This window comes from Puma concolor, chromosome B1, assembly GCF_028749965.1.
Source record: "Puma concolor isolate L17-30 chromosome B1, mPumCon1.1.hap2, whole genome shotgun sequence".
Lineage (NCBI taxonomy): Eukaryota > Metazoa > Chordata > Mammalia > Carnivora > Felidae > Puma > Puma concolor.
The window spans coordinates 62,835,746-62,858,972 of NC_141670.1; the positions used below are offsets into that span (position 1 = coordinate 62,835,746).

General features: G+C 36.2%; 1 protein-coding gene across 4 annotated transcripts in view; it reads right to left on the reverse strand.

The window, feature by feature from the left end:
• The window catches only part of TLL1 (tolloid like 1), a 216,667-nt gene that overhangs the window by 38,733 nt on the left and 154,707 nt on the right, over positions 1-23,227 (reverse strand). For all 4 annotated transcript variants that reach the window (XM_025921513.2, XM_086703920.1, XM_086703921.1 and 1 more), the window contains 5 exons: positions 21,654-21,770; positions 20,338-20,483; positions 7,151-7,346; positions 4,942-5,067; positions 2,758-2,918 (listed from right to left, as the gene is read on the reverse strand). In XM_025921513.2, the coding sequence (XP_025777298.2) occupies positions 2,758-2,918; positions 4,942-5,067; positions 7,151-7,346; positions 20,338-20,483; positions 21,654-21,770 (746 nt within the window). The remainder of the gene's footprint in view (positions 1-2,757; positions 2,919-4,941; positions 5,068-7,150; positions 7,347-20,337; positions 20,484-21,653; positions 21,771-23,227) is intronic.

Here is a 23,227-nt window from a genome sequence, read left to right on the forward strand (position 1 = left end):
CACTAACAACACCAAAGTGGAAGAAGCTACGTGAACGCCAGGCATTCTTAAGCAATTTTATGGCTACTCTAACAGATGTTTCCATAATACACTTCTCCAAAGTTCCAACAGAGCACATTCTAAAGAATATATCTTGCATGAATGACCTTATTACATAAATGTGTAATTAGCAAGGTTTAACAATGCATATGATTGAACCCTGGGGCATGATCTGTACTTTGCAATATGTCAACTCAAATTGAAGTTTCTTGTGATATTAATTAGGTGACAAATAAGCAAAAGGTTGTTAGGAAAAAATTAAAAGTTTACAACTTCAGCCTCTGTTTAGAGAGGGCTCTGGCACAGACTAGGAGAATGTTACCAAAGTTAAAGTTGTTTGACATCATCTTTCCTTTGGATATCAATATAATGAATACAACAATGGACTTTCAACTTTGTCTGATATTCTATAAGTCAAGTTTTTGCTCATGTCTTTAAGTAAGCAAGACACCAAACCACAAAAATACACAGAATTCTGTAACAGCTTTCCACATAGTAACATCATTATAAGTTTAAGAAACTTGGGATATCTTATCGAGTTTATAAAGGGTCCTTCCAGGAACAAAGAACACAGCACCCATGGGAAAAATGCTTTCAGAATACAGTGACCCATTTATTTAAAACCACGTATCCCCCCATCCTCTTGAATACAAACTTCTAGCCTTCCTAGTAACATCTATCAACCAATGAATCAAAAATGTTGTATCTGTCACAACTAATAGCTTCAGGAGAAACTGACAGAGTAGAAGTCATTCAACACTAAGTTCATACCACATCACAGAACTGGTAGGGAGATGATCATTTTCAAAAAGGGTCGCTCATATGAAACCTTTTCTAAAATTGCTATAAAAATCTGTTCTTCATTTCAATATTTCTCAAAATTTCAGGGAATTATTAAAGGAAAATGATATGTCATGTGGACAGAGTATGTTAGAAACATAAACAGTTTTTGCCATCATAAAATGTACACATGATGTAAGGAAGGTCTCAAAAGAGGCCAGCTGAGCTCTCATTTCTATAATTCTCTGAAATACATAAGTTCATCACCTTTCAGATTTTAATTTCCTTTAAGGAAACACAAAAGCCAGGAACTTCTTACCTCAAAACCATTAGTAGGACTAAAAAAATGCACACGAGTGCCTTGATGGACTACTACAGGCAGAATTAACAGAAAAAAAAAATAAAAGGAATTAAGAAAAAATAAAGAAAAGCAGGAGGGGGGAAAAACAAAGATACACATACAAAGACAAAATAATGGTGTAAAAATCCCTAAATATTACCAACTATTATTTCCCAGGAGAATAGATACATTATATTTCTGTTATCTCACTTCTTTATAAGTGTTCAACATATATATGTATGTATGTATGTGTGTGTGTGTGTGTGTGTGTGTGTGTGTGTGTATGTCAGAGACAAAATAATTTTTGAGTTGATTTTATCATACTTAAAAGTTTTAAATCATGTTTGTTTTAAAACAATCACAGAAGTCATTGGAAGAAAGGATATGGAAGTTAGAAAATTAAAAAAAAAAAAGGAAGTGGGAAAACTCAACAAAACTGAAATTAAACCAATGTTGACCAATCATACAAAGGACACAGTCCTAAAAGTTCTCATTTCTAGACTTGACATTCCATTCGAATTTGGTGTGTGTGCACTAGCACCTAGGAATTCTCAAATAAATGATTTCGCTTGTTTGAATGTGGCCACCTGGCAGAAAATGGGTCCTTTATTACAATAAGCTATATTTTGTAAAGGAAAGATAGAGTCAACTAAATGCTTCTTTGATTGAGATTAAAAAATTAATCTTTATTTATAATCATGAACATGTTCATAATGAAAAACTACTTAATACTGAAAATATACTCATCGCCACAAGTAAAATATAGCAGGTTATTCTAAATGGCTTCTTCACCCACTTTATTTATCTCAAAGAGTTGGGGGAGAGGGGCAAAGGGAAGGAGAGAGAGAATCTTAAGCCAGCTCTGTGCTCAGCATGGAGCTCGACATGGGTCTCAGTCGCACGACCCTGGGATCATGACTTGAGCAGAAACCAAGAATTGGATGCTCAACCAACCCAGGAGACCTTAAATAGATATTTTTGTTTTGACTCAAGCAGTGGATATTAGTTGATTGATGTTTTTAGAAAAGTCTCTGTGACATGAAGCGGACCTTAATTTTTCCATATTTCTTGGATAAATGAAGCTGTATAATAATACACTAAGTAAAAACTCCCTCTAGGTAATTTTCAGTCTCCCAGAAACAGTCTAAAATATCATCCAATGTTGGGGCACCTGGGTGGCTCAGTCGGTTAAGTGCCCTACTTGGGCTCAGGTCATGATCTCGTGGTTCATGACTTTGAGCCCCACATTGGGACTCATTCTCCAGCTCAGAGCCTGGAGCCTGCTTTGGATTCTGTGTCTCTCTCTCTGCCCCTCCCCTGCTCACACTCTGTCTCTCTGTCGCTCAACATACATAAGCATTAAAAATTTTTTTAAAAAAATTAAAAACAAATAAAATAAAAATAAATATCATCCAATGCCAACAGAAATTACAAACAGTTGCAGAAATGAACAGTACAGCAAAGACTGTAACATCTATATGACTGTACTTCTGTAACCCTTCCCTCCTTCCTCCCTTCCTTCCTTCCATTTACCAGGTTGTCTTCAGAGGTTCCCAAAACACAACAGAAAAAAAAAATTGCACTTATTATTCACTTACTTCATTGCCTTCCAATTCAAAAAACTCAAACTTCATAGAAATTCTGTATTGGGTTGGTGCAACCACTTGCCACACACAGTTTTTATTAGGAGGGTACTCCTTGGGCCACCCTGGAGTGGTTATAGTGCCATTAAGTTTGGTAAGAAGTCCGCCACAAGCCGCTAGAAGGAAAGAAAAGGACAAAGTTTTCTCCTATAGAGTCATTCCCTTCTTAGCATCTTTCCATCGATAACCAAACATCTCAGCATTAAATTTCAACCATCTTCCAGATTTTTCAAAATCTAGAAAGCCTCAGTCTCGGCTCCTTAGTTTTTGCTACAACTATTTTAATTATCTAATCCCATTTATAAGGCACTAACTTGTAGTTTTGGATCCAAACAAGCTACAACTGTGTAACAACATTTCAGATCACTTTAAAGTTAGGAAAACAACATAAAGAAAACTGGGTGTCAGTTCTCTTTATCTTTTAAATGGGTAGTATAATACCTACACAGTATGGTTGTAAGCATCAATATAGGCTGATGCAGTGAGACCAAAATCAGTTGTTTATCTCTTCAAACTCATTTTGCCCAAGATGAGCAACTCTTGGGAGTTAGTGAGCTAGCAAGCTGGATACACTAGAGTAAATAGATCGTATTTGTTATTTGAAAACCTCATTTAACGACTGTTTTTTCTTCCCCTTTTGGATGATCTATTTAAAAGAGGTACTATTTAATACCTTACCTCTCTTGCTTATTGTTAGTGAAATTAGCAAAATAGGGTATCCAAAAGTAAAAAGAACACATATTGTACAAGGTTTGTAACTAATTCCTAGGGAGTCAAGAGTTACCTAAAGTAAGTGCTCTCTTTATTTTAATTGCCTTTGTATATACATGTGTATGTATGCATATATGCATGTGTACATATGTATATTACTACATTTATTCATGTATTGTAAAAACTTCCTGTACTTTCACATCTACCACTTTTTGGTAAATTATTATAAAGTAAAATAATTATTCTTAGGCACCACACTGAACTAACAACCACATTGTCTGGTATACAATGTCCTCTGTTTTAAAGATACTGCATCGCCTACTGTGTCTATTTTATCTGAGTACAGAGAGCAGATCAGTAGTTTAATAGACAGGATGGAGACTTTTGTCACAGAGAAAAGTTGAAACTTTTAAGAAGAAACAGAGAGACTGACTTTTTAAAGTAGGTCAGGAAGCAAAGACGTCCGCCATGTTTGCCACTGTTATGTCCTCTATTGCAGACACCAGAGAGAGCAAGGTGCTCATTTTTAGGGAACTTCCATTTGCATTTTGTGGGCACCACCAAAAGTAAACTTAATAAATACATCATGATAAGTAACGCTAAATTGCTACAAGCTTTATGAAGATGATTTGGGCAGACATGTTGAAAGAGGAATAAAGGAGGAAGTGACCATTGGAAGGAAGACCAGTGTGTTTATTTTGTTATCCAAGCATGGGGCCTGTAATAGGATGAAGCAGGGGAGATGGGAAAAAAAGACAAAGCTTTAAATTCTGAAGGAAGACATCACAGGACATGGCAACAAAACATTGTGCAAGAAATCTCCTCTTAGAATGTGTAGAGGAAATGGGGAAAACAGCAAGACCTCTTTGTTTATGAATCATTTATCGATAAAACACATTTAGCTCCAACTTTATATTTGTGCTAAATACTAAAGATACAAAAAAAATTCAGATTCAGGATTCTGCACTTTAGTAAGGGAGATGTACCCATAAAATATGTTAAGAAAAGGTAAAAATAAATGCCAGACAGATGGATAAAAATCTAGGTTTCGATAGAGATAAGAGTAGAAATAGATGGATAGATGGATGATATAGATAAATAGTGACAGCAAGAGAGAGAGAGAGAGAGAGAGAGAGAGAGAGAGAGAGAGAGAGAAATACACATATAAACAAGGTGGCCTGGTAACCAAAGGAGGAAATGACTGATTCTATAACAAGAACCCAGGCTAGGAGTCATGTTAGCTATGACGAAACACTGAGTCTTGGGACTCTTGAGGAAACCTCTTGAGGAAAGAGGTTTCTGTGGAGGAAAGGAAAGAGGGAAGCAGAGGGGAAGAAAATGACAGGATAGGAAAGAAAGAAGGAATGGAGCGGCGGTGGTGATTTGGAGGATTCAGGCAGGAAGCGCCACCTGCAAATGCAGCCCTACCTTCACAGCCCCTCTTGTCAGGTCCCAGCTCGTAGCCGGGCTCACACACACACTGGTAACTGCCCAGTGTGTTCAGGCATCGCTGTTCACAGCCCCCACGGTCAGGTTTGGCGCACTCGTCTTCCTCTGCAAAGATGGCGAGAGTTAGAGAACAAGATACAGTATTTGGTTTTACATAGTAAGGTGTAAAATTTTCTGAAGATGTGACACTTAATACCTGAATAAAACAGGGACAGTTGATTTCTTCAACAAAGGGGCAGGGGCAATTTGTAAGCCCTTGACAGCTGGTGTACCAGAATTCATGTCACTACAATCTAATTAGTGTATAAGAACCAAGGGAGGGACTGGAACCTTCTATCAGTGCCAACTGAAGATCACCTTATCTCAGACAAGTATGTGGGTTTTTTTCTGATTTTTAAGGGCTAAAAGAATTCTTACAATGTATAAAATTTCCAGAATAAAATAGAAAGGCTTACTGAAAAAATATAGCTTCACCTGTTGATTTCATAGTATAGTTTGCTAGATATCCTAAGAAATGCTTTTAAAGAAATGCCATTAACTGCAAAAATGTAGTGCGCAAAAAAAGTTACAATACAGTCTTAGATTTAAAAAAAAAAATGCCATGAAGAAACAGCTTATGGTAAATGTAAATCAAAAAGAAAGAAAATTCAGAAACCTACTGGACCTCTTTAGGGGCACCTGGGTGGCTCAGTTGGTTAAGCATCCGACTTTGGCTTAGGTCATGATCTTACGGTTTGTGAGTTCAAGCCCCACGTCGGGCTCTGTGCTAACAGCCTGGAGCCTGCTTCAGATTCAGGTCTCTGTTTCTCTTTCTTTGCCCTTCCCCAGCTCATGCTACGTGTCTCTCTCTCTCTCTCTCTCTCTCTCTCTCTCTCTCTCTCTTTCTCTCAAAAATAAATAAACATTAAAAAAAATTAAAGAAACTACTGGACCTCATTAAATGTAAAGCTTTCAGCATTTTCTATATAGACATACTGATCCAGGAAATATTAAAATTCCGTATTTTGTAAATACATATGCTATTTTAATTATACATGGAAATATAAATACATATATATATGAAATAAATACATATAAAAATATACACTATTTAAAACAGCATAGATGATAAGATATTCCATAATCTCAACCTTCAGAAATAACCTAGTGTGAGTTAAGAAAATAGCAAACAGTATTCTCAGCAGAAACTCTGTGTTGGCCAAAGTCCAAGCATTTTTGGTAACCAAATATATAAACATCACAGGAGAGAATCTTGATAGAATTTTTCTTCTACTGTAAAATCCTGCATATAGAGAAGAACTAAAGCATGTGAACGTACATTTTAATAACCACTTTTAATACATCTAGTGAAAGCGCCAAGGTTTTCTGCCTTTCAAATCATATGGTGAATATCGAAGTAATGTTCAGGGAAAATCCATTATAATGTTCTTTAAAAAATCAAATGTTAAAATGTTTGGTTATTAATCATACTAAATTTTGACATACACAACTAAATCCATCATTTATTATATAAAAATCAGTGTAGAGAAAGTATTGTTTCTCTCCCCATAAAAGAGTTTTTACAATGACACACTTAATGTTAAGTGCCTATGAATTTTCCAAATGCAAATTTGACACTATGTGCACTAAAATGACTTTCTTTTTACCTAAGTAATACACCCCAAATATGAGATATGAAAATACACTAAAATTTGGTTATGTGAGTAAATATTAAAGCTGATCAATAATAATTCTTTGTCAAAAAGGCATTTTCGGTATCAGAATATCCTACAAAGAAGGCCATACATTATTTTCAACGTGGTGGAATGCTATTATCTATAGGATGGTTTAGAAATGCTGTCACTTGGAAATCAATTGATGAATGATGTATCAGTAAACTTTCTTCTGATCATGAATCCCATGTTTATTATATTGCAAATGTTTTCTCCCTGTCTGCATTCCCTTTCTGGATTTTGCCATCTTGACTGTTTCATAAAAAGCAGATGACAGAATATCCTAATGAGGCTCCCAGCCTGTTCTAGAAAGTTCCTAATTCCAGTATTATACCGGTAACCTTCTACTATCAGAAGTCATCCAAATATCTTTCCCAACAGTGCATTCAGTATAACTTTCCTCTCTTAACTCGAAGTTAAAGATCGCATTTATTCCTCACAAAGGAAATATCACACTTTAAATCACTTCGAATTACCTTTAAAAAAATTGGCAGCAAACCCAGCCTTGTTCACAGTTCCGTCAGAAACGAATTTCATCCACAAGGTGTTGGAGGTAGATCTGATATCTTCAGGTTTATCATAACCACAGAAACGCCCTATCAAAGGGCTATTTTCACTGTTTCCGTCTCGAACTTCTAGGTAGTCATAGGCACAGTTGTCATGTCTTTCAATCTGCAATAACAAAAATATGCGAAGATATACATATTTTGAACTTTTTAAATGTTTATTTATTTATCTTGAGAGAGAGAGAGAGAGAGAGAGAGAGAGAGTGTGTGTGTGTGTGTGTGTGTGTGTGTGTGCATGAGTGGGGAAAGGGGCAGAGAGAGGGAGAAACAGAATCCCAAGCAGGCTCCTTGCTGTCAGCAAAAGCTGGAAGCAAGAGCCAGATGCTTAACTGACTGAGCCATCTGGGCGACCCTGTGAAGATATATCTAATTAGTAGATAAAATAATTTCTATACAAAGACTATTATATATGCTCAGTGCCACAGTGCTGACATAGTCACATAACAAATTACTTACAGAGCTTTTCTTGTGAGTGTGCATGACAATATCACAACAACAACACCCATGAATAAAGGGCATAGTTTTCTGGTACACAGGAAGAGGTAAAAAAAAAAAATCTATGGAAGAGTGCATCAGAATCAACAAATGCTAACTGCTTCATAAAAGAAAATAAAAATACAAGTAGTACAAAGCAAAAGAAAATACAGACGGTTATTAAAAATCTGGGCCAAATATGGTATAAGCAATGTATAATTTGTGCTGAAACATAAAATCACTGGTAGTTTATCAACAAAACTGTTATTTTATTCACAGAGAAGCTTGATTCAAATTCTGTTGATCAATATTGCACTGTTTAAGTTCATAAATCTCTTTTTAAAGAAAAATCTGATAATATAAAATTACATTCTTTCTTGTCCATGAAATTCTTACCCATAATTAGTACAGCTATAGAAAGACTGCTATATAGTTGAACAATACACTAGTATATTACTAGTGTATGTAGAATCAGCACTGGCTAGCCCTTTTTCAAGGTAACATGGCTGTTCGGGTGAGCCTTTTTACCCCTACACACTCCTCTTAACCCCTATAATCTACAGGAACTCAATCTCTTTCTTCAAACAACTAAATGCAAATAAAAGTTCAGACCTTTGGCCTATAAAGCTTTATGAAGAATTGCATGTTCATGGACCTATGTTTTGGCCCCCAAACTTCTAAAAACAACAAACCAAAATTTACAAATTGGCTTTCAAATTATAAGACAATTTCTAAATAAAATCCTTATTCTTTTCATAGAAAATGGGTATTAGCCCTAAAGTCTTAGTAAGTCAACTACTGATTAGATATTTAAAGCTAGAAAGCACAGACGTCCATAATTAATAAACCATGCAAAGTATCACATTTGTCAACTATTTTTCAACATACAGTTCACTACTTATTGGAATTCTGTTACACGATGCATGTCAGGAGATACATTCATTCCATGGAATCACAACCTGAATGGATGAAACTGCTGGTAAAGTTGGTTGAAGAATCTATTTCATCACTTGTTGATTTGTCAATACATTAAAAATGACAGACTTCAAATAAGAAAGCATAAGAACAAATAGAAAAAACAGACTTTGAAACACAGATTAGGTCAGAACTAATCACCACATTGCTGCTTTCCTTTTGCCATTCACAAATCAGGATTCATTCACTCCTCCAACAAATATTCAGTGGTTATTCTATTTTAGGCACTCTTCTCACTGCTTGCTATGCAATCTTTTTTTTTTTTTTCTTTCCAAGATTTTATTTAACTTTAAGTTAGTTAACATATACTGAGGTACTGGTTTCAGGAGAAGAACCCAGTGAATCATCACTTATATATGTAACACCCAGATCTCATCCCAACAAGTGCCTTCCTTAATACCCATCACCCATTTAGGCCTCCTCCATACACCTCCCTCCAGCAACTTTCAGTTGGTTCTGTACAGTTAAGAGTCTTTTATGGTTTGCCTCCCTCTCTGTTTTTACCTTATTTTATTTTTCCTTCCCTTCCCTAATGTTCATCTGTTTTGTTTCTTACATTTCACATATGAGGGAAATCATATGGTATTTGTCTTTCTCTGACTTATTTTGCTTAGTATAGTATACTCTAGTTCCAACCACATCATTGCAAATGGCAAGACTGTATTCTTTTGTATGGCTGAGTAATATTCCAGTGTGTGTGTGTGTGTGTGTGTGTATACCAATATATATATACACATATATATACCTACATATATATACACGTATATATATACACAAGTGTGTGTGTATATATACATATATATATGTGTGTGTGTGTATACCACATCTTTAGCCATTCACAGTTGACGGACATTTGGGTTCTTTTCATAATTTACCTATTGTTAGTAGTGCTGCTATAAACATTGGGGCGGGTGTGCCTCTTCAAATCAGTATTTTTGTATCTTTTGGATAAATACCTAGTAATGTAATTGCTGAGTCGCAGGGTAGTTCTATTTTTAAGTTTCTGAGGAACCTCCACACTGTTCTCCAGAGTGGCTGCACCAGCTTGGATTTCTACCAACAGCGTAAGGGGGTTCCCCTCTAATGCATCTTCACCAACATCTGTTGTTTCCCGTGTTGTTAATTTTAGCCATTCTGACAGGTCTGAGGTGGTCTCATTGTGGTTCTGACTTGTATTTCTCTGATGATGAGTGATGTTGAACATTTTTCCATGTGTCTCTTAGCAATTTGCATGTCTTGCAAAGAATCGGTACCATTTATAATTGCACTAAAAACGAAAAGACACCTAGAAATAAACCTAACCAAAGAGGTAAAAGATCTGTATTCCGAAAACTATAGAACACTTATGAAAGAAATTGAAGAAGACACAAAGAAATGGAAAAATATTCCATGCTCATGGACTGGAAGAACAAGTTATGTTAAAATGTCTATGCTACCCCAAGTAATCTACGCATTCAATGTAATCCCTATCAAAACAACACCAGCATTCTTCACAGAGCTAGAACAAAGAATTCTAAAATTTGTATGGAACCAGAGAAGACCCCGAATAGCCAAAGCAATCCTGAAAAAGAGAAACAAAGCTGGAGGCATCACAATTCCAGACTTCAAGCTGTATTACAAAGCTTGTATACAGTATAGTACTGTACGAAAACAGACACATAAATCAATGGAACAGAAGAGAGGAGCCAAAAATGAACCCGTAACTATACGGTATGCATCCGTCAGCAAAATGACAAAGAGCCTTACCCTCCTGGACCTTACACGTTACTGGTGGGTAGAGAGCAAAGGGATAACAAACAGGATAAATAATTAAATCATAAAATATTAGCGACTAATAAATTCTATGGAAAAATATTCAGTGAAACAAGAAGTGTGAGAAGTAACATATGCAGGGGAGGGCAGAGGGAGAGGAAGAGGGGGAGAATCTTAAGCAGGCTCCATACCCAGAGCAGAACCCAATGAGGGGTCTCGATGCTGATGCAGGACTCAATCTCACATTGTGAGATCATGGCCTGCACCAAAATCAAGAGTCAGATGCTTAACCAAGTGAGCCACCCAGGTGCCCCTACTCCTTTCAAAATCAGAGTTCTCTATAAATATGAGAACATTTCCAGATGCCTAAGGCTTTTTCTTCAGTCAAAGGGACACATAAATAAATATCCCCAACTCTCCAGGTGTAGAGTCGGTATCAATAAAAGAATAAATAACAACACAGAACTAGTGAATAACTGTAGGGAAAAGAACCAAAGGTGTCAGAAAGCCAACCTCTCCTCACCTGCTTGAGCAGCACAGAAAGAACTGCTCCTGACCCACGAATCATTTTGGAAGAGAAGAAAAAGAATGACTTAGAAGAAGAAAAGAAGTGAGAACACACAACAAAGAAAGAAGCTGCTTTTCAAAAGTCAATTAAGAAAAATAAAATTGCTTCATATCATAAGCCATACTGAGTAAAAATAAGGTTAATTAGAATTGGTTTTCAATCACTACTTTGAGTAGATAACTGCTTTTCAAAATTACTATTTTAACAAGGAAGAAAACAAGATAGACACTACCGAAAAAGAAGCCAAAACATTTGTACTTCTTCAGTGATTCAAAAGAAATAGGATAATGGATATTTCCCTGCACATAAAACTTACTCTGTCCTTGCAACAGATATATAACAGATCCTTCTAAATTTTAATTTAAAGTACCTGCATATTCAGGTTACTTAGTAAACAAGTAGAGGTTTAAATATTTTATACGATACACAAAGTGCAAATACTTCATGGGTGAAATGCATCAAAATGGACGATTTTAGGATTAATTCTACTAGTATCTATTTATGAATTATGTATTACTTATTAAATATCACGCACTTGGTGTTAAGGCTAACAAAACAGAAACATATACTGTATTCTTACAGAGTAAACGCCACAGCTGTTCAACTGCTTACAAAATAAAAGTTGCCTTATATATATGATATTTATGATATTATCCCTGTATAACAACACTTCTAAATATCTTATCAATGATCTCAATGCTCTTTGTTTACATATTTTTCCAGTTTAACTGCCTTAATCCTGATTGCAATGTGAGCATAATGACTCTGCTCTATTGGTGTTAATTATAATTATGCCTCTTCAACTACATCTACACAACAGTAATGAGGGTAAGCACAAATGAAAGTTTGAGTTCTCTTATTTATGTCACTTGTGTAACATTTTCTCCAGCTATATCAATTACTTCATAAATATACAGAACAGATAGACAGAAATAAATATGATTGAAACTAAAGAGTTGATAAGTGCACTGGTGCTATGTCAGTAAGCTCCACGAGGAAGAAGAACACCAAAGTCAAAGATTTATAAAAACAGAAAAAAAGAGGGGCGCCTGGATGACTCAGTTGGTTAAGCGACTGACTTCGGCTCAGGTGATGATCTCACAGTTCGTGGGTTTGAGCCCCTTGTCGGGCAGTGCTGACAGCTGAGAGCCTGGAGCCTGCTTCGGATTCTGTGTCTCCCTCTCTCTCAGCCCCTTCCCTGCTCACACTCTGTCTCCCTCTCTTTCAAAAATAAATAAATGTTAAAAAAGAAAAGAAAAGGAAAAGTAGTTTCTTCTTGAATTACATCACAGACACAGTTCATATCTGGAACCTGAATGCAATGTCATGCACAATTACACATATAATAAATGTGGTTTGATAATGATGATGCTGATTTATTACAGACTTTAAGATAATCAGAGCATAAACCATATTCAAATGGGGCAAGGTTATCATAATGTAAACAGACCTAATATGTACACATAGGATACAATGAATGTGACAGTAAGCGCTGAACAGTTTTTGGAAAACTGTATTTAAATGATATTGGAAGTAGATCCAAACACACACAAAAGGAAGAATGACTACCAAGACCAGCCAGAAGGGGTTAATGTTACGTTTCATTACTACGTGGGCGCTCATGCCTGTCCTGGCATGTTAGAGAGGAAGCATGTAAAAGCCGAGTGACGTTTATTTAGCAAGAACCCAAATCAATTAAATGTAACCTACAGTAGTCAGCCTCTCATTCCAAAACTACAAACACACGCAGAGCTTTGTGCTCAGTGCATGTGAGTGAGCTTTGACGCTGAAGGAAAAGCCAGCCTCAAAAGAAGGGATCGTGCCCAGGCTTAGGACCCATTTGCACACTTTTCCTTCATTTTATAATCAACTTTCCAAATAAATATTGCAAAAACATCTACCTAGTTATTTGTAAAAATCTCTGAAAACTCCAAAACTTCTTGATAATAGTTTCAATAAAAGCTCTCCCATGTCCCTGAAAAAGTGAAAATGGATTGAAAAATTCTCTGCTTGATTCAACAATCCCATTTCTGGGTATATACCTAAAAAAACTGAAATCGGGGTCTCAAAGAGATGTTTACACATTCATGGTTATACCAGCATTATTCACAATAATCAAAGGTCGTAATAATCCAGATGTCCATCAATGGATGAATGAATGCACAAAATGTCAAATATATATACAATGGAATGTTATTTAGCCTTACAAACGCGTGAAATTGTTTCATGTGCTACAACACGGATGAACTTTGTGGATATTACACTGAGTGAAATAAGCCAGTCGCAAAAAGGCAAGAAGTGAATGAGTCCACTTACATGAGGTACCTAGAGTAGTCAAATTCATAGTGACAGAAAGTAGGAAAGTTGTTGCCAAAAGTCGGGGGGGGGGGGGAGGAGAGAAAGGGGGTTGTTTTCTGAGCACAAAGTTTCTGTTTTGCAAGGTGAAAAGAGTTTTGGAGACTGGTTGTACAACAATGTGAATGTACTTAACACTAATGAACTGCACACTTTAAAAATGGTTAAGGTAGGACCACCTGGGTGGCTCAGTCAGTTAAGTGTCCAACTCTTGGTTTCGGCTTAGGTCATTATCTCATGGTTCGTGAGTTCAAGCTCTGTGCTGACAGTGTGGAGCCTGCTTGGGGTTCTCTCTGTCTCTCTCTCTGACCCTCCTCTGCTAACTCTCTCTCTCTCTCTCTCTCACTCTCACTCTCTCTCAAAATAAATAAATAAACTTCAAAAAATGGTTAAGATAGTAAATTTTATATTTATTTTACCATACTAAGGAAAACAAGTCTCTCCTGTGACTGTTAGACTGTAGTTTTAAAATATAATTAATGTAATCCACTACATAAATGATTAAACTTTTAAAAATAATATAATTTAAAATCTTATACACAGGGAACGATGCTAAAGTCATTACTTTTTGCTTTGCAGGAAAAAATTTTTAAGAAAAGTATGACTAAAAAACAATGTAGATTAGCATTTACCATTAAAAATAAACTATTTCAGGAGAAGTTCATTGTGTGGATTCCCCATAAGTATGCTACGAAATTTGATTTTCTTTTGTTAAAAACATAAAAATAAAAATGAATTAATTCTAATAATGGGAAAAAAATCCAGTAAAGTTTGAGACATAATGCAATCAACAAAATGAATTTTGAATAAAAAAAAGAAAGGCTTAAAAATAGATCATTATTTTGCTACTATCATATTTCATATTTCACTATTTAATATTATTTTGCTATTACTATTAAATATTTAATATTAATACTAGATCATCACAGGTCAAAAACAGAGAAAATATATATACGTCCAACCGTGTGAAAATGAAAATCATGGCTCTGCATTAGTTCTATTTTCATGTGACTTGGGTTTTTTAATGCTGCCACTTGGATTTTTTTTCTTTCATTACACAAGTATTTTTAACTCTTTAATTTAATAAATATTTACTAAAAACCTACTATTGCCTGGAAATATACACTTGACAGTGGATAAACGGTGGAGAATAAAGCAGACATGTCCCTGAATGACAAACACGTGTTGATTAAACAACACAAGTGCACAAATGAAGATAGTCATAAAGGGAAAGAGTTAATACTATGAGAGAATATAGATGCCTCTCTCTGCTACCAGGATGTGGGCTGAAGAGTGCACAGGCTGTGGAACTGATTTCAGTCATAGTGCTACCAATTATGAATTGTGTGACTTCGAGCAGGTTATTGGAAATGAACACAAGCTAATCTTTCAGAGTAGAACTAAAGCCTCAACCATAAATCTGAAGAGCTACTTAATTCTCTTTGAAGTCATTAATCAAGATATATTCTTAGCCAAATAGTACAATGTGAACAGAAAAATGTTAACTAATTAAGATCTCTTTGTCTTGGCTTCCTAGGTCATTTAAAAGACGACTTAACTTAACCAATATAAATTATTTAGAAGAATTAAAGGATTACTTTTAGTTGGGCAAGCCACAAAGTATCTAGATAAGAACTTTTGTGTATAGTTTACAGCTTGCAGTAGTGATGGGTAAGACTATTAAACATTTGTGATTTTCATAAGGGAAGTATAACCAAATCAGCGTGTCTAGAAAGGTTGACAAGTACCTCAAACTTAATCCCACTTAAATTAATGATGTGGGATTTCAATGTAAACATAAGTAAGCTCTGGGTTTATTTCACTTCTTTTCTGCTTTATTGACGTTTCTTTGAAGTTGTTACTATAAACATTTCCAGTCTCCCAAACTTTTTCTCTTCTGTATTTCTGCACACTGAAAGTGCTCCAGTTAAATAGCAGTATAGAGATTTCTTTACAAATAACTCCAAAATGATGTCTGACATGATAAACATTCATGTACAAACCCACTTCCGTATCGGCCTTACGAAGCAATGCACCAGTAACTACTAGAGAGGAAAAAGCTTCCCAAATATAATTACAGAAGTATCAGGACTCTATTGGCCTCCAGATAGTATCCTTTCTTGCTCAAAGATAACTGAAATTCATGAATAAAGACACTTGTTCATATTTTCTTTCTGTACCTACATTAAAATCTAAGTAGCATTAGGAGAGGTAAAATCATGACATAAATTCATAGAAAGGTATAAATAATAGATAACTAGTAAGTTCTTTACTGTAGACTTCAACAAAATGATGGGCAAATTTATCTTAAAAGGTCCTTTTACCTGAAAGGGGAGAGTGTACCATAGAGAATAAAACAGCTATAAAAACAAACAGTTTTTGAAAAAAGGCAAAGACTGATAAAAAACTGTTTTGTCAGATAAAACCACAAAACACTATGAAGTGGTGAGGGCTGTTTGTTTTTTTTTTAATTATACATCTTCAATATAAAATGTATAAGCTGAAGATTGAAAATATATTACATAAGTAAAAATAAACTGACATAAACAGATACGATTAACTAAATGAAACAAATCACCTAATAACCACCAGAACAAATTAAAAACATATAACCAGTTGATTCTCAGTTTTCATGGTAGTTAGTTATATAAAGTTGCTAAAAACACTGAATTAGTGAATACTGATTTATTGTTCCTGGAAAACTACAAAATTAGGTTCTTGTGAGCTTCTAGTCACAAAATTTTTGTCAACCAATCAATATACAGCCTTGTTTTATGTGTGTTTCTGTTGAAAGACACCTTAATATATTGCCAATTCATGAATACAACTCACAGGCAACTGCATTATAACGCATGCCTGAACAATGTTTACATAACACATACATTTCTCCATAAGGCACATCATAGCTGGGAATGTGCATGTCAGATGACTCAAATATTTTGCAACTCTGTGCATGTCCATGAGTGACCCAGAAAGAACCATGAGTATTAATTTGGGGGTTACAAATTAACTTTAGTTAGTAGGAAAATTTGAAAATATAGAATCTGTAAAAAAATGAATACTGACTATACCTGGATTTTGATGCTGGTTTAGTACTGACTTATATGATACTAGGTTAATGGCATAAGTTCACTTGCCATATCTAAAAGATTTAGATGATATATTAGAACATCTCTACATTCCTTGTCACTTCTCAATTTCTTAGAACCTAGGATCTAGTCTAAATTGAGCTATATAGCATATCAGGTCCACATAATCCAAATTTTTCTTACCTACCTATCTAAACTTGTTTCCCTCTACATAGAAACATTAGTATCTTTGATAAAGGAAGAATATATTAATTTCCACCCACCAATAATCATGCATTCACACACTCTCTTACCTATAATCCACCCATTCTTTCATCTCTCCTGTTATCATGTATTAATCACACATCTGGTGGTGCTGGAGATATGGTAATTGACAAGACAGATTAAGATCCCTACCCTTTGGTGATCATACTTTAGTGAGAGAGACAGTAACCATGTAAACAAACAGACCCATAACACAAATTCCAGTAGTTATAAGTCCAATGAACTAAAATAAAACGGAAGACTGGTTTATAGACAATTGTAGGCAAAAAAAAAAAAATATATATATATATATATATACATATATATGTACATATATATACATGTACATATATATGTGTGTGTATATATATATATATATAGAGAGAGAGAGAGAGAGGGAGAAAAAGAGAGAGAGAGAGAGAGAATGGTGTCTCTGTCTTCATGGCAGAAACACCAGGGGAGTCCAGGCATCACCCATGAGCCCAGAGATTCTCTCGCTTCCACGTGCAAGCTGTGTAATACGTTTCTTTGGTACTTACCTCTACCCCTTTGCATGTGCCATTTAATTTCCCAGACATGGTTCCTTTTATCGTGAAAAAATCGTCTTCTCTTATGTGATCATGAGATTGTGTTATATGCTCTTGATAATTTTGTACTGCTGGAAAACTTAATTCTTGAAATTATTTGACTCGTATTTGAATTTTGATATTTAGAGTTACTAAGCAAGGACTTTTTAAGTAAGTGATGATAAAGCAGAGATCCAAATGAAATGAGAGGAATAAAAGCGCGGATTTAGAGGTGTTAAGAGCATCAGAGATAAGAAGACCAGAGGGGCTGGCTCAGAGAGAGTAAGAGGAACTTGGGACCAATCATGAGTTGCCTTGGGCTATGATCCTTCAGTCTGGGTTCTATTTTAGGTGTAACGGAAAACTCCTGAAAGAATTTAAGCCTAGTGTTATGACCTAACTCACACTGTAAAAGTATCACTCCGGTTGTTGTGTGGAGATCAGGATACGTGGGGCAAGAGTAGAGATGTGAGGCTCTCACTAAGCTCCAAGAGAAGGAGTACCGGTGAGAACCGAGTAGCTGCCAGAAAGTGGGACAAAGTGGTCATGTATGGGGCATTGTTGAAGAGAAAGCAAATGAAATATGCTAATCGATTGTCCTCGGGGTTTAAGGGAAATATTGGAATCAGGGGTATTCCTTGGGTAAATAGTGACATACTGAAATAGTAAATACGAAAATAGGGAAGACTGAAGAAGAGTGGGTTAGTGAGCGGCACAAGACAATCAAAGGTTTGGTTTTGGTCATTTAAAGATGAGAGACCTATCTGACATTTAGATATGTCCAGTATATTAAAGAGGAGGAAGAAATATAAGGATGGACAGAAACCTAGAAATAATAGATAAAATGTACTGTCAGCCAAACTATGACAGGACTTTTCCCCAATCCCAAATCTCAGTAACAATTTATTCACTCACTCAATCAATAAGTATTCCTTAAGCAAATACTCTGTGTCAGCTACGGTTCTAAGTGACTGAGATGTAAATCTTTCCAGTCATTACACTATCCTATTGTTGAAGAATATCGCTGTAACTATATTGGCCTTAAAAAAATAAATAATGACTGCAAACCAGCTAAGCCTCCTGTATCTCAGAAATTGTATCTCAGTTTTGGGGTGCATGGAATTTAGTTTTATATGCCTCCACTGAAAACACTTCTGTAATAAAATTGCATAAAACATTCAATTATATATTAAAAGAGAGCTCATCTCTTAATTATCTGCGACATCACAAAAATACAAATAAAGCAGTCTTAGGTAGATAATTTTTCACGGGACTGGCTATTTTGGTCTAAATAGGAGGTGAATCTTATGCAGTCTTAGTTTACTGTTAACAATAAGGTGGTCTAGGGGCACCTGGGTGGAGCAGTCGGTTAAGCGTCCGACTTCAGCCAGGTCACGATCTCGCGGTCCGTGAGTTCGAGCCCCGCGTCAGGCTCTGGGCTGATGGCTCAGAGCCTGGAGCCTGTTTCCGATTCTGTGTCTCCCTCTCTCTCTGCCCCTCCCCCGTTCATGCTCTGTCTCTCTCTGTCCCAAAAATAAATAAACGTTGGAAAAAAAAAACATTAAAAAAAAAAAAAAACAATAAGGTGGTCTATTTGAATAATTGTTGCCATGTTACTGACCCATGAAAATAAGAAAATTCCAGGCACCTGGGTGCCTCAGTTGGATAAGCGTCCAACTTCGGCTAAGGTCATGATCTCATGGTTCGTGGGTTCGAGCTCCGCATTAGCCTCTGTGCTGACAGCTCTGGAGCCTGGAGCCTGCTTCGGACTCTGTGTCTCCCTCTCTCTCTGCCCCTCCCCCACTCACACTCTGTCTCTGTCTCCCTCTCTCTCTGAAAAATAAACACTGAAATTTTTTTTTTAAATATCAAAATTCAAATACGAGTCAAATAATTTCAAGAATTAAGTTTTCCAGCAATGCAAAATTATCAGGAGCATATGATACAATCTCATGATCACATAAGAGAAGACGATTTTTTCACGATAAAAGGAACTATGTCTGGGAAATTAAATGGCACATGCAAAGGGGTAGAGGTAAGTACCAAAGAAACATATTACACAGCCTGCACGTGGAGGCAAGAGAGTCTCTGGGCTCATGGGTGATGCCTGGACTCCCCTGGTGTTTCTGCCACGGAGACAGAGACACCACTACACTCACTGCACTCAGTGGCAAGGATACTCTGGCAGAGGATGGGGTTCTCTTCAGCCTTCTGACTGCTTGGACAGAGAATCAGCCTTCTAATCAGTGAAGAAATAATCTCCAATTATGGCATCTAGATCTCCGACCCCTGCCTGCCCCTACTCACACCACCTCATTATTCCTTCCCACTTCACCTTGGGGTCTAATTTCCAGGCCGACTCTTTGATATAAAATACCATGGAGTTCTTGACAAATGTCCCCATCTGCTGGCTTCGAATCTGAAATAAGTTCCGCCAGCCCCACCGAAATGACTCATCAGCCAGCTGGGTAGTTTGGAGCCCAGACTTTGCTCCAGAATCCTGACTAACCTTTGGTTTATTGTTCCCTCATCTCAGAACGCAATGTTGGTGCTGATCTCCTCCCCGATATACATTTTTGATGAAATCAAAGGCGAAAAACACTTAAATCTCTATTTCTGATAGGAACAGTTTTCTGCCTAATGGTAAAAAGGTGAAGAAGGGATTTTCTTCATAACAACAACAATAAAAAACGAGGGTCTACCTTTTAACCTCTTAGTTTACAAGAGAAGTAAAAGTTCTATTATTTAATGGACTCTTCAAGCAGTCTTGGGAAGGAAGCCTGTGCATTTGTCAAAAGAAACTGTGGTCAGCACTTCAAACATTCTAATTCAAATGGCACAGTTAACGTAAACTCACTTTAATCTTCTTGAAAATGTTTGCAACAAGAGGAAAGAAGGAAAGAAAAAAAAAACACCTCTTTCACTCTTGATGTTACATTTTATAGGCAATCCTTTGCTTCTCTCCTGATTGAAAAGTGGATTCTCTGGTTCTCTGCTCATTTAATGAGGATCCCCTTAAATGGCACTGTCATTTATGGAGGATATGTTCCGTGAAGGTTGCCCAAAAGACTTTACCTCAAAGGCCTGAAAGGTCAATCCGACATAGTAGTCTTCTGACACTGTTATTTTCCACACACATTCCTTCATCGGTCTGTAGTCATCAGGATAATTAGGAGACTGAATCTGTCCCTCGTTTTTACGTATCTCACCTCCACAGATTGCTGAGGGCAAAAATAATCAAATAAATAAACCCAGAAGTGCCATTCCGTTTTCATTTTCTTCTGAGATAACATTTTAGTTCAGTGCCTGTGGCTGAGTACATAAAGACCAGGTTATAAAAATCAAAGTTGGCTGGTTGTACTGTTGTAAATATTTAGATGGCAAAAACGTAGTCAGTTAACTATAAATATTAGATAACAGCAGGGGACTATAGGATTTTTTTGGTCACTATTTATTTACATCTTTGTAAAAGACAGCATTTTTTTTTAACTTTTAAAAACCTTTGGGGATTTTGTAAATGTATTCTATGTGACAGAATATTCTATCATATTCTGTATGATTCCCTGAACTGGTTCTTACAGTCTTTTGACCTTTAGGTAAAATAGTTGATCAAGAGAGACGCTCCACAGAACTCTTTGGGCCTCTGGCAGTAGGCTAGCATCATGTGCTCAACATCTGTGGCCTCATCCAAATAACGCTCTTCACTGCCATACAGTTAATCTCTAAAACAAAATGCTTCCGTTTATTCAAAAGTTTAAGGGAAGCAGAAATCTTCTGTCTTCTAAATTACCTAAACTCGTGTGCTAGCAGAGGCAGGAGCAAGAAAGGCCTCTTCAGCCCACAACCTGGCAAGAAAAGGGCTGCTTTTAAAGCCCGGACGCACAATGCCAGTTTATTGTTTTAGAGAAGTATAGGACAAAGCATCTAGTAAATTCTCCCTTGAATGCTGACTCTCCCACTTAGACAAAGCATGCCCTAGACATGTGTACAATTGCTTTCTGTGCAGTTTCCTATGACAGAGAATTTCAGCAGTATAGGGACCAACTAGACACAAACCTAGTACAAAGGAAAAATCATAATTTCTTCATGACATTTTAATACTATCATGGAAACAAATGGAAATTTAAGAGCTCTTGTGCCGTTTTCCCCTCACATACCCCTGCGTACATTTATATGCTACTCTATCACTGGTATCAAAAAACAGGTTCTTCTTGCAATTTAAATGGACTGAGTAGTTTTCTTAAAATCAGTCTTGTGGATATTATGACCCAGATTTAGAAAACTTCATAATTAAAATATGGTTACGATATCATCCTAATGACAATGAGAGAAAGGACATCTCTGCTAAGAGATCTAAGGGGAAGTAATCTCTAAAACTTAATGTGACTTGCCTTCATAGACAGCTGCAAAGCCTTTTCCCACCCAATTACTGCTGCTACGAAACTCAATCCACATTCTGCTGTCTGTAGAGGTAAGAACTTCAGGCAACTTGTCCCCACAGAATCTACCTAAAAGAAATAAAAGAATAAAGAGAGACTCCTAAATATGACTCTATATTCTAGTTGCTTTCCACTCTAGCTACAAATTATATATATATATCTATATATAGGTATATATATAGATATAGATATATATATAATTATATGTACATATGTATATACACATTATATATAGCCTGACTTGGTTCCTATACTCTATCCTGAGTAACTAGAGCTAGAAGTATGCTTAATATTTACTTAATAAAGGTATACAAATAAAATAATCTCTTCAAATCTATTTATAAAATACAGGAACATACCACCCTCAGATTGGCTGGCTGATGTCAGTATCATGGTCTACGGAATTAAGAAACAGCTAGTGCAAAAGACATATTTGTAAAAGGACAGACAATACATTAAGGTTGGGACTATTCTTTCATGGAGAACAGAAAAAGGTACAAATGATCTGAGATCAGAGCGGTCACTGTAGAGTATAGTAACTTGGTTAACGATGTGTCTCAGCCCGAAGTGGAGTTCTTGGTCTAGTTCGGCTCAATGACGACCCATCAGGGAGACCCACGTACTGCTTCAAGGATCTTACACTACTGGACATATTCCATCTCATAAATAAAGTTATAATCTGTAGTGCAGTAGGCAGGTTGGCAAACAGGACCTGAAGACCTGGGTGTGAGTTGTGATTATTTTCTAATTGTGTATCCACAATTATCTAATTGTGTATCTAATTGAGTATAATACCAAATGAATATAATAACACTTGTCAGTCCTTCTTTCTTCCCTCAACCTTCTACAAGTATTTATTGGCTCGCTGTATGTCTGCTACTGTGCTTTACATTTCCATATGAGGACAAAATGGTTAAATACAGCAATCCACACGAAATAATTTTACAAACAATACACTGTCACCCATTTTTGTGTGCCCCTGGCAGGGATGTCATACATAAGTTCACTAAATGAAAAATGGTAGTCAACTTAAATTCATACTAAGAAACAACAGATGAAGAGGTGTCTTCCTAAATGGCAAAGTAAATTAGGGACATGCAAAAGAGAGTAGTGTTTCTTAAACTGTAATGTGCATAAGAAATGCCAGCGAGTATGGAAAGATACAGTCTCTAATTCAGAAAGAATGGAGTAGAACCTGAATATCTACATTTCTAGCAAGTGATTCTGATGTTGCCAATCTGATGGCTATACTTTAAGGATCAGGTCTTGGGGGAAAGAGTGTGAAAAACTTTCCACAGAAAACCACGATCAGGCTGAACCAGTCTGGTGAGCCACTTATATACTGAAGCATATCCTGAAGCATACTATATCCTTATAGCATCCTAAAAAAGAAGTGTGCTTCAATACTTAGCTTTAGATTTGGTTCTTCAATATGAATTTAATGAAATGTGTTCTTATGAACACACGTACACACATAACAAACTGCTTCACTTAGACTAAGAAACTAAGTGTTCAAGACAATGTGT